Source organism: Monopterus albus, unplaced genomic scaffold (genome assembly GCF_001952655.1).
Source record: "Monopterus albus unplaced genomic scaffold, M_albus_1.0 scaffold60.1, whole genome shotgun sequence".
In the NCBI taxonomy this organism is placed as follows: Eukaryota; Metazoa; Chordata; class Actinopteri; order Synbranchiformes; family Synbranchidae; genus Monopterus; species Monopterus albus.
Window position 1 is genome coordinate 2,239,861 of NW_018127940.1, and position 14,959 is coordinate 2,254,819.

At 39.5% G+C, this 14,959-nt stretch overlaps 1 protein-coding gene across 4 annotated transcripts in view; it reads left to right on the forward strand.

Moving 5' to 3' along the window:
• Positions 1–9,682, forward strand: part of parga (poly (ADP-ribose) glycohydrolase a) — a 21,188-nt gene extending 11,506 nt beyond the window's left edge. For all 4 annotated transcript variants that reach the window (XM_020603051.1, XM_020603052.1, XM_020603054.1 and 1 more), the window contains 9 exons: positions 547–626; positions 741–801; positions 986–1,061; positions 2,827–2,974; positions 5,878–5,956; positions 6,109–6,217; positions 6,609–6,714; positions 7,963–8,091; positions 8,812–9,682. In XM_020603051.1, the coding sequence (XP_020458707.1) occupies positions 547–626; positions 741–801; positions 986–1,061; positions 2,827–2,974; positions 5,878–5,956; positions 6,109–6,217; positions 6,609–6,714; positions 7,963–8,091; positions 8,812–8,993 (970 nt within the window). In that variant the 3' untranslated portion in view covers positions 8,994–9,682. The remainder of the gene's footprint in view (positions 1–546; positions 627–740; positions 802–985; positions 1,062–2,826; positions 2,975–5,877; positions 5,957–6,108; positions 6,218–6,608; positions 6,715–7,962; positions 8,092–8,811) is intronic.
• Positions 9,683–14,959: the final 5,277 nt, after the last annotated feature.

Sequence of the window (14,959 nt, forward strand, 5' to 3'; positions counted from 1 at the left end):
CTTTTAGCGTATTACCTTTTTCATTGAATTTGACCCTCTGTTTTTTTTATTTCTTAACTGGTTTTGGCAAAAATTATGGTGAGAGGGAAAGATGAATGCTGAACTGTGATTAGTCATCATCTTAGGTTGTTTTTAATGTTGGGAGAGTGCTGGTATAGGGTGAGTTCAGCTGTACACCCATTGGCCCTCCCCCATCTCTCCTTCCACCCAAGTTTTTATGGTAACTGAAGAACCTAAGGGCCTCAAGGGGTACTGCTGTATGAATGATGGAGTTAGACGGGAGAGACATCACACCAGTTACCACTCATGACATACTGTAGCATAGTTGTGCAGTGAGCTATAGAAAAAGACTGCATCAAACAGTCACACCTCTTAGATGCTAAACTGTAAAACATAATTTAACACTGGAAAAACTATATTTTCAGTAAAATGTTAGCATTTTATTTTGTCAGAGACTTCTAAAGTCTACCACATGTTATTTAACAAAGTTGGCACTTTACACAAATCTCTTTTGTAAACTCCGATTCCTTTTGCTTTCTGTTTCAGGTTATTTGAAGGTTCTTCACCAAGAAAAATTGAGAAATTGAAAACTCTGCTGTGTTACTTCAGGAGAGTTACACAAAACAGTAAGCACTAAAGCTTTTCCACAACATGTTGAAACAATTGCTTCTCTTTAAAGCACTCAGTGTTTTTTAAGTTGATTATAATTTTTAAATGATGATCCTCTTCCACCCACCCAGTGCCCAAGGGTCTTGTTACATTCAAAAGACAAGTACTGAACAATCCTCCAAACTGGGAAAGGTAATATGCTATATTCTTCTGCATTATGAACCTCTTGAATTTTTTTCACTGCATACAGCACATCCTCTGTTTTACAGTATGCGGAAGGAGAAACTTTCGCCATTGGCAGTGTTACATAGCTGGTTATTCAATGCGCATGATGAATGCTACTTTGGTTGTATGACTGAAAGTCTTTTTGTCAAAGCTCCCAGACTCAGCTGACACGCCTACATATCACTTCCAAGGGGACAATTGAGGAGGATGGATATGGGATGCTGCAGGTACTGTAGGAATTCATTTACTGTTTTGCATCTAATTCTGTGTAGAGTTAGTAGTAAAAATGAGTACTTTTGTAAGTGTCCAGCAATCACTGTAAAAACCTTCTTCTGTTTTTTTTTTTTTTTAATAAGTGGTACCACAAGCTCACAGCCAAGATGGCTTACAGTGTAAAATGTGGTCTCCATCACCACCCCTTCCTTCTAGCTTTCAAAAGCAAAGAGACTCTGCTGCTTGTCTAAGTAGTCGTCCACTATCTTCAGCTCAAATCCCGTTTTATCATTTTCATGCATATCTGTGGAGGTTATTGGCTCTCGATTGGTCTGCATTGATTCACCCCACCTTGTTGTAGGGTGGCTGGTGCATTTTTTATTCTGGTTGACAGCTGATGTACACACTTGAACAACTCAGAGAGGCTAGGGTGGAGGAGAGCACCCTGGGTGGGGGATGAGGTAGAAGGAGCCACATGGAGGAAAAACATGAGGGTCACTCATTTCACTGCAGTGACCCAATGGGCCAGGAGCCCTGCAGGTGGATTGATGGCTACCTCAGCAGGCTGGGTGCTGGCTGTGAGTCAAGTTTCGATAAGGCAGAGTGGGCTGTCATTCTGTCAGGAGGTGAGATTGAAAGGTGAGGGGGGTGAAGTTAGGGGTGAACCACTGAAGGAGGTGAGGAGTTGCGCGACAGGTTAGAAAACATACACATGCACAAATAAACACTCTCACTGTCACACTGACGTAGCTGTGGGCCAGTGAGCAGAACACTCACCCATGACAGGTTGTTTAAATGTCAGCATTGTGATTGAATGGGCTGTCCTTTTATCCATTCTGCAAAAACAAAGAGCGGGCTTACATGGCATGAAGCTCAAGATTATCATCACAATATTTTCTACATTGCAACACAAGTCCCAAAAATAACCACAACATCTATAGTTCATCAGTGATCTCATCATTCATTTTAGCTTATTTGTTATGACATTAGCTATCAATACTTGGTGTCTACAGCCATGCTAGCATCTCTGTGAGGCAGTTTAATGCTAGTTCATCCAATAGATGTAAAACACTCCACTCCACCAAAATCTATCTTCATGATGGCACATGAGGAAAAGTCACAGATTTCACCAGATCATCAGGATTAAAGACTTTAAAACCAACATTTTTCAGAGTATGGTTTTTATTAGGGATCAACTTATTTCATTATCATTGTTACCTTATCCAGGTCAGATGAAGGTTTTTTTTTTGGTGTATTCTGTATATGAAAATGGAAAATGTTTGCACACATCTAAGCAGATTTTGCACTAATCTACTGCTAACTATTTCATTATAGATTTTATTTGTATTTGAACTACAGTACCTCTTTATATTTCATGGGTGGTGTTTTGCTCATTTTTTTTGACAAGATTATTTCCAAGCAGGAAGCAGTGGTATGATCCTTAGACATTGATCTAAATCAAATGACCACAATGGTTGACAGGTAATGAGGACACACTAATGGAGTCATTTGTTCAAATAATGCGAGTGGCAGTAGCTAAACCTTACAGTTCAACTGCACTGAATGAGCAGGACAAAGGGCAATATACTTTATTAACATTGTTTAATGAACATAGGTTTTTGTTGTGAATAGGCACAAAATGAGTTTGCCACCTGGCTCTTATTTCCACTGTGACAATTTAAGAATGTCTGAGAGGGAAGATAAAAGCTTTTAAGAGGAGACCTGAAAGATTACGCCATTTTGGTTTACTCCTCTGTATATTTTCTTTACTTTCACTAGGTGGACTTTGCGAATATGTTTGTCGGTGGAGGAGTGACAGGACATGGATTAGTCCAGGAAGAAATCAGATTCCTGATCAACCCTGAACTCATTGTCTCTCGCCTCTTCACTGAAGCTTTGGACTACAATGAATGCCTCATCATCACGGGTATATAGCCACACACAAATATACACACAGTTTCCAGCCTTCAGGCTCTGCTTTGTAGGACATTAATTACTGGGCCCCTCAAACACTTGTAACTTTTACTTTGTTTCATCTTGAGCTCAGTATTTCAGGTATCCATCTTTCATTGGGGTCTGTCTGTATCTTCTTCCTTTATGGTTTCTCTTTATTCACTTCATCTGCAGCACAGAATTGATCTATATTTTACAACCTCCAAATCACTCTGCTTTGGTCAACTTAAGTGTACTGTACAGTCCTGTCATTTGCCTCCCTCCTCCTCTGACCATCCTACCCTTTACCCGTGTCTCAGCTGTACCTCACCCACCACTGGTCACAGTAAGAAACAAACACTGATTAAGATCATGGAGACATTTACTATTGGTAGCCTATCATATTTATTTTAGCACCACTTTATTTAGTTAGCATCTTAAAACAAATACTGTATTTAACTTCCTCTTGTCCTGTTTTGGTGGTTCTGTTTCACTGAACATAAAGTGAGCCTTTGATGACACAGGAAACATCATTATCCTCTATGATAAAACCATCCTCTTGACATGAGGGCATGTGTAAAAACCTAGCTTTGTGCTAACAGAAACTCAAATATAAATAGTGTTCGTAATGTCTGAACTTCACACATTCTGTCTGTGGAGTCTCTTTTGAACCTGTACCTAACAAGAAAGACAAAAGTTAAAACAGAATTTGAAGAGATGAGGAGTTTGTATGGTCTCCTCTGGGCTTAAACTGCATTTAGCACTGTACATTGATTGGTTGTGAACAGCAGAGTAGTGAAAGGAATGGCCAATATACCCACATTGGTAATACCACCAAACACAGTCAGTGTAAAAATTGGATTTTGTCTCATTTAGTACCTTCCTGTTGGTGAACAAAGCGTTGTCTGGTTTGCAAGGTGCTGAGTTGTTTTCTTTAAATCTCCCATTTCTTCCAAGTCACCTTCAGTGGTTAGTCACCTCCCATTGTTCTGCCTCCCTCCTTCTTTCCCTCCTCCTTCTCTCCACTTAACTTTATTACATTTAGACAGAAAGGAATTTATAGCCAAAGTAAGGTCATTGCTCCACTAATGGAATGGGCCAGTTAGCCACAGATTCATTAAAACCTTCAGAATATTTCTTGCATGCTTGCAGTGTTTCCTCTCTAAGTGTTGTCGCTGCATCTAGGCTCTTTATTTTGGTCTCTCTTTGTTTTTTTCTCCTCTCTAGTTATATTTACTTCTCTTTAGAGGTGTCCTAACATAGATGTCACATCAGTTTTTGTCGGTACTATAGGTTTTTTCAGATCGGAAGGTAGATGTCCACGATATAATCTAGTGATGGAAGCTTGTAAGCCAGGATGCTGTCATGGGCAGTTGCCAGGATAAATAGGATCAAGATGAAGGTGGGGCCCTGCTGACGTAAAAACTGACATAGGTAGTCAGTTCTTTGACATTAGGAGTTGCTAGTGCTGTAGAAAGTACTTCATTTGACTGTCTGGACTCGTGGTGGCACAAGATGTGTAAAATAAATGGGTTTTTTTGTTCATTTAGCCAAGGCTTTGCTTTATGTAGAAACAACCAGACACAAGAACAGTTTCTTTCCCTGTACCATCACTCTTATGAACAGTTAATCCATGTCTGTCTGTATAACAGATAGAGCAAACAGCCCCAGTGCAATAACTGTCAATATAACCACTCTATACACTGTATCTGAAAGCTATTCTTCACATTGTATATATGTATATATTTATTAATCGACTGTTTTTGTTTCTTTTTTCTTCCTATTTGAATGCACATAATTTTTTTGTATTGAGAGCCTCTGTAGGGGAGTCAAATTCCTCATGTGTTCAACATATTTGGCCAGTAAAGCTGATTTTGATTCTGGTGATTAATTTGTCCAGTTGTACTGTCATTAAAACTTTCACTCTTAGAATTCAGATTTGTCTTTCAGTCACAGTGTTGGTAGACTGTGCCTTGTGACAGTCCATACTACCTGCTTGAAATAGATTCATATCAGCTGTGAGACAGTTAAAACAGCATTTCATTCCTGTACTTTTAAAGAATGGCATTTAACATTGCTTTTGAAATACTTGTGATTGTTTCTGGTTATTGAAAAAACTTAGATTTCAGTTCTGACAGAACTGATGAAGCCTTTTGGATGAGAGGTGAAATGTCTTCGACCAAGAAATCTAAGTCCAGTTGATTTTTTTCCTAAGTTTTTTCAGTTTACTATGACCTGGATGACTGAGAATCTGCACAGACATGTTTCTGGTTATTATAAACTTAACTGCCCATCTTCCCTGTTCTGCTAGTAACACACTTAACTCTGCTAGTGCAAACAGTAGAAACTCAATGGTTATGTTATTCACATTTAACTCCTGCTCTTCATTGATGTACTGTGTAACTACTTCACACCTAATGCATAATGTAGAGAGCCTTTATAGGCATCGTTTTCAGAATCGAGCACAGCTGCATTTGTAATGACGAATGATAAATTCTTCGGAGCTCTAACCCTGAGCACATACCAGTATAAGTTATGAAATGGCTATTGGAAACAGAGATGTGTTAAACTGTAACTTACAGAATGATGCACTGTTTTATGTCTTGCAAGCGTTTTGTAAATGTGGCCAAGGTGAGCTTCTTCTGTTCTACCCAGTTCTTTTAATTATGGCTGCAAGCTTTTCATTTCAAACCCCAAAGTGGATTACTTCTTAAATCAGTGGCCTTTATTTATGACAATCCAATACAAGCTGATACTGTGTACTCACATGGGGACCATAGAAATACTAAATTTGATTTAGGAAATAAAGTACTGAAATGGATTTAGGCCCACTGTGTGCTCTGACTGCTGAATACTGAGTAATGTCATTTTTTCTTGCCTTTCTTTCTCATTCTGCAGGCACCGAACAGTACAGTAAATATTCGGGTTACAGTGAGAGTTTCAAATGGAAACACAGCTACAAGGATGAGACTCCAAGGTATTTTTCCTCATGTAGCGCGTTTTAATATTTTAAGATTCTTGTTTTGATATTTTAAATGCAAAATCATTCATTCAGACAGAGGAGGATGGGGTAAAGGTGCGGTCTGATTGTCAGTCCTGTCCCACTCATTGCTTTACTCTTGTTTCCAGGGATGAATGGCAGAGACGATGCACAGAGATTGTGGCCATTGATGCTCTTAGGTTCAGGAACTTCTTAGAGCAGTTTCTCCCAGAGAAGATCATCAGAGAACTCAACAAGGTGGCGCAATCTGTGATATTTTACTGTGATGGGAAAAAATACAGTTTTTTATTTATTACACATTCTCAGCAAACCTATAAAATACAGCTTCAGTTCTTGGTAGCTTTCAGAAGATGTTACTGCCAGTAAGTGACAGATATTAATTGCTTATGGTTCAGCCTGAGGCTTACATTTACAAGTTGTTAATTGTGTTTTTTTGATGTCCAGCCTGTACGCAACCCACTGAGCTGAAAACACCACCACCATATAGAGCTCACATTAGTTAGTTTTTAAATCTAGTGTATTTTGCAAAGAGATCATAGAAAATATTGGTAAAAGTTTATCTTTGGTTTTTTTTTTTTTCTTCCTCTTTCACCTTCACTTGTTCCCACCCCATGCGCATTCATCCCAGGCGTACTGTGGATTCTTCCGAAATGGCACCAATAGAGAGCACCTCTCTGCAGTAGCCACGGGCAACTGGGGCTGTGGAGTTTTTGGTGGAGACACACGGCTCAAAGGTATGATTTAACATAATTATAAACATGCATCCAGTTAGGGGGAAGGAAGAGTCTGTGTACATGTAGCTATAAGTATGAAGAAATCAACAGTTTTCATAGATGAGAAATGAAATGGTTAAACTGCAGCAAGTAAATGTCAGTAACTCAGACAGGGTTGCATTGTACTGGATGTCCCAGCCATTGAAGTCCCTGCTGAAGGATGTTCAGAATTCATGCAGTGTGGACTGTATGGCACAGTCACAGATGCCGTTCTTGCTCAAACCCCTCTGTTCAATTAGTAGCTCTCCCAAGGTGTCACTCACCCATTCCTTCCCTCCCTTTATTGATCAGCTGACACATATTTATGTTTTCCCTCCAAAGAACGATTGATTACAGGGGAGGGACATCATAAATCCAGGCTACTAATCTCTGTGGGCTTCACCCAACATCACTCTTTATAAGCAGGTGCTCCTTACTGCCTCCTCAAGTACACCATGCTGCAAGTTTTCTAGTCAATGTCTGACACATTCCATTAACAGGTTACTAAAGAAGCAGCTGTTGTGCTATGCCTGGAGTCACGGAGGCTGAGCTGTGCTAAATAAACAAATCTTGACACAAATATCCTGAATTATGAATGCAAATGGATGTCTAAGATTAGAATAACACTGCTATGTTTGTGTCCTGATTTTTTGTAGGCCTGAAGGTTTTCATTTCCTCTGCAGCATGCTATGAATACATCCACTAGGCTTGACAAAGTCTGAGGATGATATTAGCTTCCGGGGACCCCTGCCCATTAGCACTCGAATTAACATAGCTGGTATTTTTAGAAGCCAGTAGCTGTATTTTACATTGAAGTCCCGGAGCTGATTTGAGACGTGGTACTTACACAACAATACTGTTATGTTGTAAAGATTACAGACCTTTTGCAAATGATGGTTTGTTTTCTGTGTTCATTTATCTGTTATCAATATCCACTCTGTTAAATATTTAAAAGGCTTAAGACCTAATTTGCAAGGGCTAAAAAATTGAGTGCAGTTGATGAAGCTATGCTACCAATGGTGGATTATTTTCTGTTCTGATACAAATTGCCTGTCACTCCTGGTCTTTTCTGCCAGGAGCTGTACCTTCTGGCTTATTGGCCAATTAATTAGTTTCTTCAGCGTATTTTCAGTGATCACTTACATTGGTATGATTTCACTCAGACACTGAAAGATACTAATGATACTAACACAATATATTACTGTTGCATGGATTTCTCCTTTTTGTCAGCATTGATCCAGTTGATGGCTGCAGCAGAGGCGGGGAGAGACTTGGCGTACTTCACATTTGGAGATATGCAGCTCATGAGAGATGTTTGTGAAATGCACGCTTTTCTCACCGAGAAACAAGTCACTGTTGGTAAGGCTCGCTCATGAAACCTAATATATTTAATATTTGTGTTGCATGAGGTGGATTTTCTGAGCAAGCTGCAGTCACACAGTTATCTTTTCAGCTATGCCTCTGTTGATCTCATACAGTAGATTACATAGTGAACTAGAATGGTGATGATATCAGCCATGTTTGAAACTGCAGGGCTCTTGAAGCTTGTACCTCATAGAGGTTGTCTTTGTTGGCGTCATTACAGGGACAGTAGGCATACATAACAGAACGCAGTCTATCTCTATGCTAAGTTATTCCCCCTTATGGGCCATCTCTGCTCCTCAGCCCATCCATTCCGTCTCAGCCAGAGAGTGGATTACTGGCTGAACTGACCCCAGCCTCTCCCATCCCCCTCTTTCCATTTTTCTTCCACTGACATTTATTGAAGCCTTTCAAAGAATTTCCCCTCTAGCCATCCATTTCCTAAAGTGGAGCTACAGACAAAAAGCTCACAGCTTGTGTGCGGGTGTATGTGCACTCGAATTATAAATGAGGCCAAACATACTTTCATTTTTTTTCTTTTTTTTCTTCGTTTCAGTTTTGGTCTCACGTGGTTGTTCTTTGCCTCTCACCACTTTTGTCCCTTTTGTCTATTTCTCTCAAATCCTGTTTTATCTCCCTCCATATTTCTTCCTGGTCTTAACCCCTCCACCTCTCTCTGTCTTCCTCTCTCTCTACCACCCTCCTTTTTCTTCCTAGGGCGGCTGTACGGCCTTTTAAACCAGTACTCCAGTGCGGTGTGTAAGAATTGCCACACGACTCGGCCTGATGTCACTCTCTACAGTTTCATCTATGAGAAGCTTTCTTCCCGAACACCCACCAATGTCCTGGACTCTGCCAAGGATTCTGGGATGTCTCCTATAACATCAGACTCTCATTAACACTGGGGGAGCTGCAACTTAACGTCCCTTCCCCTGTCTCTTTGTGTAAGAGAGACTCCAGGTTCACAAACCCGATTTTCTGTCAGTCTCGTGCTTACAACCACCCTTTTCTCTCACACACTCCCTTTAGGTTTGTGATGCCAGCACACAAACTACCAAAACACAGTTTTGCCTTTCATGCTGGTGGTATTATAGGAGCCTCATAGTACATCACCAAATGTGGTGAAATGTTTCAGAGACTTATAGCAATAGTAAATCCTGGTTGCTGTTAGGCCTTTCTATAGTCTAAATGTGATGTGGAATTCTTTGTTTTTACATATTAATTACAAATTTGGCCAAATATTCATCATATGCATGGTTGTGGACATTTCACTATTGATAATCCATGACATGGCATTTGTCATGTCTTATATTGTGTTTGCTACTTTTTTGGATTGACTTGTCCTCTCTATTTACCATGTCCAGGCTGGGGAGAGGTTCTTGAATGCAGAGAGGTGAAGAGATGCCATACTGTAGTCTATGCATGGGAAACATTTATTTATCAAATATTTTACAGATATATGCTGCTCTTTCATATCCTCTAGGATGTCGAAGTTTAACACACATTGTCCTTAAGGCTTATTTTTTAATATGAGTCAACGCAGTCAATAAAATGATCACTAGTATGAGAGTCATCTCAGATGAAACAAGATTATTATAGTCAGTGTCATTTATGGTCGGGGGGACTGTATATAAACATTATGCTTCTTTTACATGTAGATACAGCCTCTGGTTTTTATGAACGTTTACTTTTGGGGATGTGGTTATTTCTGGTCTTTTTTGATTGATGGTGGGATCCAGTGATCTGATGAATAGAATAAAGGTTGTAAATATAACCTTTTTAAGCGGAGAGACTTTAGGTTTTTACAGGTTTACAGACTGAGTATTTTAAGAACATTTGTTTAATTTATAGATGGCACAGCCCTACTTTAGTTAAAATATTTTAATGTTGATTAAAAAAACTATCCACAGCATACTCAGTATGTATGTTTCTTTACATAAGGGTAATTTAATTATTCATACATTTTATTACAGACCCTTTCCTTCAGCATAAAGAATTGATTTCAGTTTAATGCATATGTTTGTAACTGTGTCTTGGCACCACGGTTTTATCACTTAATGTCAGGAAACCATGCATTATTTAATCTTTTAAAATGCAATAGATTTGCCGATAGCACGTGTACCAAGGGCTTTCGAACAAATTTAATTTCGCCTTCAAACATGCTTAATTAGATGAATTAGGGTTCCTAAATAATCTCATGACGTGGACGTCCATAAATGCTGTGTAGGCTTGGCTTGGGCAATTGGATTACAAATTATCTGCTTCTCCTGCTCTTTGTACGGAGGCTGATGTTGGCCAAATGAGCTGCAGAGTAATGTCCAAAGTCGGGTTTGTTTGGCAGACCTAACTGTTGATGGCTGCTGTAAGCATGCCTCACCTGGACATGAACTTTAATTAGGATGCCTCCTGGATTAAATTAGTTTTATTTGGACACTAAACACTGACTTCATGAGCCAGGCAAATCCTACAAAGGAATAACCATTGTCAGTAATGATCACGAAGTATTTAGGGTTTTTACCTTTTTCATATGTCAAAATCAATTTATATGTTACCAGAACTTGCAGGTTTGGGAATATTTACTTGTTTAATTACCCCATACTCAAACAATATTTTAAACACTGAATAGCTGGTCCAGTTTTGTTCCATAGAGTGAAGTAATTATTCTTAAAGAACATAATTTAACACCAAACCTGTAATGTTACCCAGCAGCACAGGTCTTTTCACTGATGAACACTATTAATAAAATGCCAGAAAGCAACTGATCCTCACTCCATCTCTGTCAGGTGGTAAAATCACTACAACGAAATGGCATTTCAGTCCATAATTGCCTGACCCAGCATTCTCTAGGTCAGCAGGAGAGCTGCAGCAAACACAAATACAAATTATGAAAAAGGAAGAACTCTCAAGCGGCGAGCACTGAGCATTATTGTGAGTTTTTTGGAGTGAAAGCAGGTGTAGGTGAAACCACTTGTTTATGTAGTGATGTATGTAAGTACAGAGTTCTGGAGCTATTGAAAAGATAAACTGCATTGCATGCCAGTTTGCATTAAGGCTACCCACTGAAAAACCACACAGTGATGTTGTGAATAATGTCACGTTCTGATATTTGAACCTACACTATTCTGCCTGGTAGATCCTCTTGCAACTTGTTCCTGCTTCGTTCGCCCCTTTTTTCAGTTATGTTTGTCATGATTGATAATACTGTTCCTTTGTGCCAGCAAGTATAAATGATGAAAATCTAGATGAGGAGGAACTTTGGACAGGGAGTAGGCAGGGAAGAGGATGGATGGAGGGAGGGATGTGGAAGCCCATCAGACTGAAACTGCTTGCTCAAGTGACTGGTGTTCAACCTTCATAGATGTTTAATTGACTTATATAAGTAACACTGAGAAGAAAGACGTATGTGATGTAATGTGGAGGGGACAAATGAGCGTGCAGGGGGTCATAGATTTGAACTGACAGGATTAAAGTAAGTATTCTGTTTTATAAAACTGATTGCTGTTGTAAACAACCAAGAAAATAATGAACTGATTCCTGATTTGTGTGTGTCACATAAGAAATAACTGCAAATATGATTGTTTTCCTTTTTCTGTGTCCCTGAGCTGGTGTGTTTGGACAAATTGCTCTTTTGGGTGTAGCAGGCTGCTCATTGTGAAGAAGCACCACCTGATAAAAGGGGGCGAACTAAGCCGTGGCTGCTGCTCTGGGATCTGTATCACTTTCACTGCTACCTGTTGTACTTGCACCCGCAGTCTCACAAGACTTTGTGAAGAAATAGGTGCAGCAGGACTTGTTTGCCTCTGTTGGATCTGCTTTGCTGTGTTTTAGTCTTGGGATGCATTCTTCTGTAATATCCAGGCCTCCGGTCCCTCTGGTGTGGGGGGGTGAAAGACACCACCCGGCTCTGCTGCAGGTCCGATGCTGTCCCACTCACCAGACATGGAAGAGAAAGTGGTGGAGGACCATCTGGAAATATCAAAGAGACTACTTAAATAAAACAGGTGGTAACATTATCTCTTGCTCTCAAATTAATTCCAGGAACTATCTGAGGGATTTATTAAATTCTGTGTTTTGGCAATGGAGTCACTTTTATTCCCAGGCTGTTGCAGTCCTGTTGGGAATGTGTGTGCGTGTATGTGTACATAGACATACTGTAAAAGCACTCCCATGGGCCTCTTTTCTCACAGAGGTCAACCTGTAAATGAGTGTGAGTTTGTTCTCCAGCTGTTTATATGGCAGCCTCTTGCTGAATTGCTTCCTATTCTCTTTTTGTTTGTTTGTTTTTAGCCTAATTATCACCATCTGTTCTTTTCTGAGTACAATCGTTATCACCATGTTGCCCAGCTAGACCTTCTGGAAATCTTGGAGTCTGACCTTGACTCCTTTGTTCCTTCCGACCTGGTCACCACCATCAATAAATTAGTTGAGCCTCCCAACTGCTGCAGCCACCCCAGGTGCATCATAAACACCTACAATCAGTTTTCCCCAATTTTTGTTTAAATAAAATAGATAGCATATTGCCCAGGAACACTTATTTCCCCTATTTAACTCAGGATACTTGTTGTGTTTAAGGATTTCATTCATAAATGATTCTCACTGCCAGGTCTACTTTCAAAGCTTAATCTTACTTATACTGAAAATATTTGAATATTTCTCTTGAAATTTATTTGAATAATATATACTGTATGCATTCAGTCTTACAGTATATGTGCCTTATACATGTCTCAGCTCCAAGGTTGCATAGCTCATCAAAATTAAGAGGGCAAATACTGTTTCAGTGTAAAAGGCCCCAACACATTCCTCAGTCTGTATAGGTTGGTCAGCCTATTGCCGTCATTAATCTCAGGCCTAGTTCTTGTCATTCGTGTCATTTAGTGGACTGAGGGTTGAAGGATACGGGATGGCGATCGAAGTCAACGGTAATAGCTAGAGAAGAGGAGAGAGAGAGAAAAACTGTTTCTGATCTTATCAGTGTGTATCAGGACATAGCATCGCATTATGTATTGTCACCAGGGTTATACCACCCTAATGAAAGGTAATGACCACCTCCATGCCCCCTTATTTGGTCAGCTGAGAGTACATAAGTCTATTCTTGGCCCCCTTTGTCTTTGCTGAGTTCTTAATGTAATTTGCACCTGTCTCCTCTTATGTTGCCTGCAATCTTGAGCTTGACCAGCTCTCACAGGTGGGCTTTGTCAGAACAGAAACCTATGTGGGGCTACACGTTCTGTGTCTCTGCAGGTCCTGCTGCCTTACTGTCTACAAAGTTATACTGGATAATAATTTGTATTTTCTACACAAACGTTATTTTCAGGATTTTATTTTCCCCATCAACTCAATCAGTTTCAGTTAAAATTTATAAATTTGTCATTTAATTTACTACAAGCATATACTATGCTATGAGTTTGCAGGTAACACTACAGTCTTATTTAGGGCTCCAGCTAATGATTATTTTCATTAATTAATCTTGTGGTTATTATATTTGGATAGATTGATTAATTAGTTAATCTATAACATGACTAATAGCCATCCAAATTTCCCAGAGCCCAAGGTGCCATTTTCAGATTGATGTTTTGCCTGACCAGTAGTCCAAAACCCAAAGGTATTCAATTTATAATGACGTAAAATAAATTAAATTAACATATCCTGCCTTTGGAGAAACTGGAAAACAACATATTTATGCTTGATAAATGGCTTCAACAATTAATACATTATCAGAATTGTCTGGTGACCAATTTTGGGTTAACTGACTAATCACCTAGTCAGTACTAGTCTCATTACAGTGACAAATGTTCAAAATTTTCATAATAATACGTCTTGTATCTTAGAGCCTTTAAATATGATTTCTGCTGTGTTCACATAATATTAGAAGAAATGGAAGAACTTGAGTTTTTGACAAACTATATAAATCTTTTAGATCATTAATCAAATTTGGATGAAGGCTGGTGTTTGTGTTATGAATGTGATTATGCAGTTACGTTGTTGTTTTTGGTTTGAATCTTTACATTCCCTGTGCAGCTGTACTCCCTACAAGCTAATAAGGCCTTTCATCTCCAGAAAAAGGTTTTTTTTTCTCATCTCCAGTAAAAGTAATAAGACTAAATAAAAATGACTTGAATCACAATTTAGCAGAATACAAGAGGGAGGCATTTTAAGACATGGAATGTTACAGTATGCCGTGTAATGGTAGAACCAGTGTTTTGCATGTGAGGTTGTAGGCTTTTATGGACTTGATGAGTCTGATATTTTGTTTGTGTCAATACTTGTGTGTAATGACAGGGAAAGCCATAACACTGCAGCATGCTATTTGTTTGTTTTATTTTAAATGTTATTTATTTATCTTGTCACTCAGAAATTTGAGGCCTCAGGAATCATGCTGTTCACTAAAGCTGATAAGGGAGCTTTACTAGCATGCGTGATCAGCTCCACACAGTCAGCAATGAATAAACATTTTTACACTATGGTGACAGCACAATACTTCACTGTTAGTTATAGCTCACATCAGGGACTCACATAAACAACATATAAACAAAACTCTTGTCGCCTGTGTATTTGGGAAGATAAACATCCTATTCTTCAGTACAAATGGAATATACTGTTCACCTTTGCTGAATATATCATGTTGTTTTACACAGTTCTGTTGTAAAAATAATGTTTCTAAGCATCCATCCATCCATTTTCCTCCGCTTATCTGGGACCGGGTCGCGGGGGCAGCAGTCTAAGCAAAGATGCCCAGACTTCCCTCTCTCCAGACACTTCCTCCAGCTGTCCGGGGGGAATGCCAAGGCGTTCCCAGGCCAGCTGAGAGACATAGTCCCTCCAGCGTGTCCTGGGTCTTCCCCGGGGCCTCCTCCCGGTGGGACAT